At 37.3% G+C, this 2,119-nt stretch overlaps 1 protein-coding gene across 1 annotated transcript; it reads left to right on the forward strand.

Annotated features, from left to right (window-relative positions):
- Nucleotides 1-1,140: 1,140 nt before the first annotated feature.
- LOC107191898 (pre-mRNA-splicing factor CWC22-like) lies at nucleotides 1,141-1,556 on the forward strand. Its single transcript, XM_015581039.1, has 2 exons — nucleotides 1,141-1,233; nucleotides 1,275-1,556. Exons 1-2 carry the CDS (start codon nucleotides 1,141-1,143, stop codon nucleotides 1,554-1,556), a joined length of 375 nt encoding a protein of 124 aa, XP_015436525.1.
- The last annotated feature ends 563 nt before the right edge of the window (nucleotides 1,557-2,119 follow it).

Genomic DNA, 2,119 nt, shown 5'->3' on the forward strand with positions numbered 1-2,119 from the left:
ATTATAATCATTGGGGATTTTCGATTGGAGGTCTATTAGAGGATCGATGATGACTATACTATGGTTTTGGTGAATTTATAGCCTCTAGGCATCTCTGAAATACAATAAAAGATAAAATTTTCATCAGCTACAACGAGTTTTTCATGTCAAAATAGCCATGAAAAAAAAAAGAAATTCCTTCTTCTGATTTTGACTTTATCAATTACTTTGTAAAATGAGATTTTGCAAAAAAATCGGCAGTCTAATGACGCCAGAAGTGTTTTCCAAAATATTTGTAATATATTTCAAAATATTAATGCAGGTGTGACAGATTGGTCCACAATCTTGAATGTCACACCTCTTTAAGCATAGAATTCAATCTTCTCCATAGCCGCATACCTAGAGCGTTCTACAGTTCCAATCTTCTGCAAACCTACATACCAAGGATCTTCTACGGATCTAATCTTCCGCATACCAACCAACACCGCGCCATCCGCATCCGTAAACACTGTGTCACAGTATCCTACCCACCTTACGTCACCCTAGCTCGCCTCCCCCAGAAACTTCCTAAACCGTGTCTTATCCCCTAAATCTCCTAAACCCAGACCTCTGAATCTAGAAGAAACTATCCCCTAAACTCTTGGATATCCTACGTATCTCTCCAGTTGATTTTAGTGTCATTATAAACACAAACTTAGCCCAGTGTTCCATTCAATATTAGTTCTAAGTTACTACCACTAAATTATTAATATCGTATCATCAACCGTCTCAGTGTATAATGTATGTATATCTCTAGAAACAACAAGATCCTGGTAAAATAAGGGACTTGAGTTTTATGAGTGTAGTCCACTTACTTCAATGATAGAAAACATTATAGGAACATATGCAGGTATATAAATACTTTGTTTTTGAGATAAAGCGCTCCAAAGTTTCTTATCGATTCAATTTGCCTCGTATTTTGTCGGGGAATATTTTAAGTAGGTCATCTGTAGAAAATTCTGAAACTATTTTAAACAATGAAGAACGCCCATTCATCCTCAAAAGTGGTAGTTTAAACATTTCTGATAAGAAACACTGAAATCCTCTACATATTTTGGATATAAATCATTCATTGATCTATATTCGTCTTATTCGTTGCTCAGTGTGGCGAATGTAGTGAGCATGACTAATATAGTGAGTATGACGAGTATAGTGACTATAGTGAGAATGACGAGGGTACTGAGTATAGTAAATATAGTGAATATAGTAAATATAGTGAGTATGACGAGTGTAGTGAGTATTGTTAATATTATGAGTATGATGAGTATGACGAGTATGACGAGTATGACGAGTATGACGAGTATGACGAGTATGATGAGTATGATCAGTATAACGAGTATGTCGAGTATGATGAGTATGATGAGTATGATGAGTATGATGAGTATGATGAGTATGATGAGTATGATGAGTATGATGAGTATGATGAGTATGATGAGTATGATCAGTATGACGAGTATGACGAGTATGATGAGTATGATGAGTATGACGAGTATGGTGAGTATGATGAGTATGACGAGTATGACGAGTATGGTGAGTAACTAAAAGATAATAATTTTTAGTTATGAAACTGTACGTAACTAACGACCTAACTCATAACCCTCTGTATAAGAATGTTAGTCTCTACGCGAATGAAATATAAAATCGAAGAGAATATGTGAGAAAAATCTATGTTTAGTATTATACCAGATATGGCACACCTCATCTCGAAGACTGTCTACAAGATAGCGGAAACAAAGAGACGAGGCTGGCGAGGGGGATCGCGAGCGAGGAAAATCATCTTCCCAGCGAAATGAAAGAAATGAAAGAGGAAAACTGCGTGTGTCGATTGGATGTACACGGAAGGAGAGTCGTCGCCGGAAGCCAGGACAGGAACAATCAATAATAATGTAACAAGCTCAAAGGCGTTATTGATTTCGCCGTTATATGTTTCACACTTCGTTTACCATTGTCCCTATTCTTTTTCTCGACTTTATTACGATAAAAGCTTTGTTATATTTTACTGCTCCGCCAATTCTCCCCCCGTTTCTCGTCCCCACCAGCCCGTCCACCATAAAAACTTATCCTCCCGTACCGATCCCGCAGACTGCTGCTTTGTTTCCGA

This window comes from Dufourea novaeangliae, unplaced genomic scaffold, assembly GCF_001272555.1.
Source record: "Dufourea novaeangliae isolate 0120121106 unplaced genomic scaffold, ASM127255v1 scaffold248, whole genome shotgun sequence".
Classification (NCBI taxonomy): Eukaryota; Metazoa; Arthropoda; class Insecta; order Hymenoptera; family Halictidae; genus Dufourea; species Dufourea novaeangliae.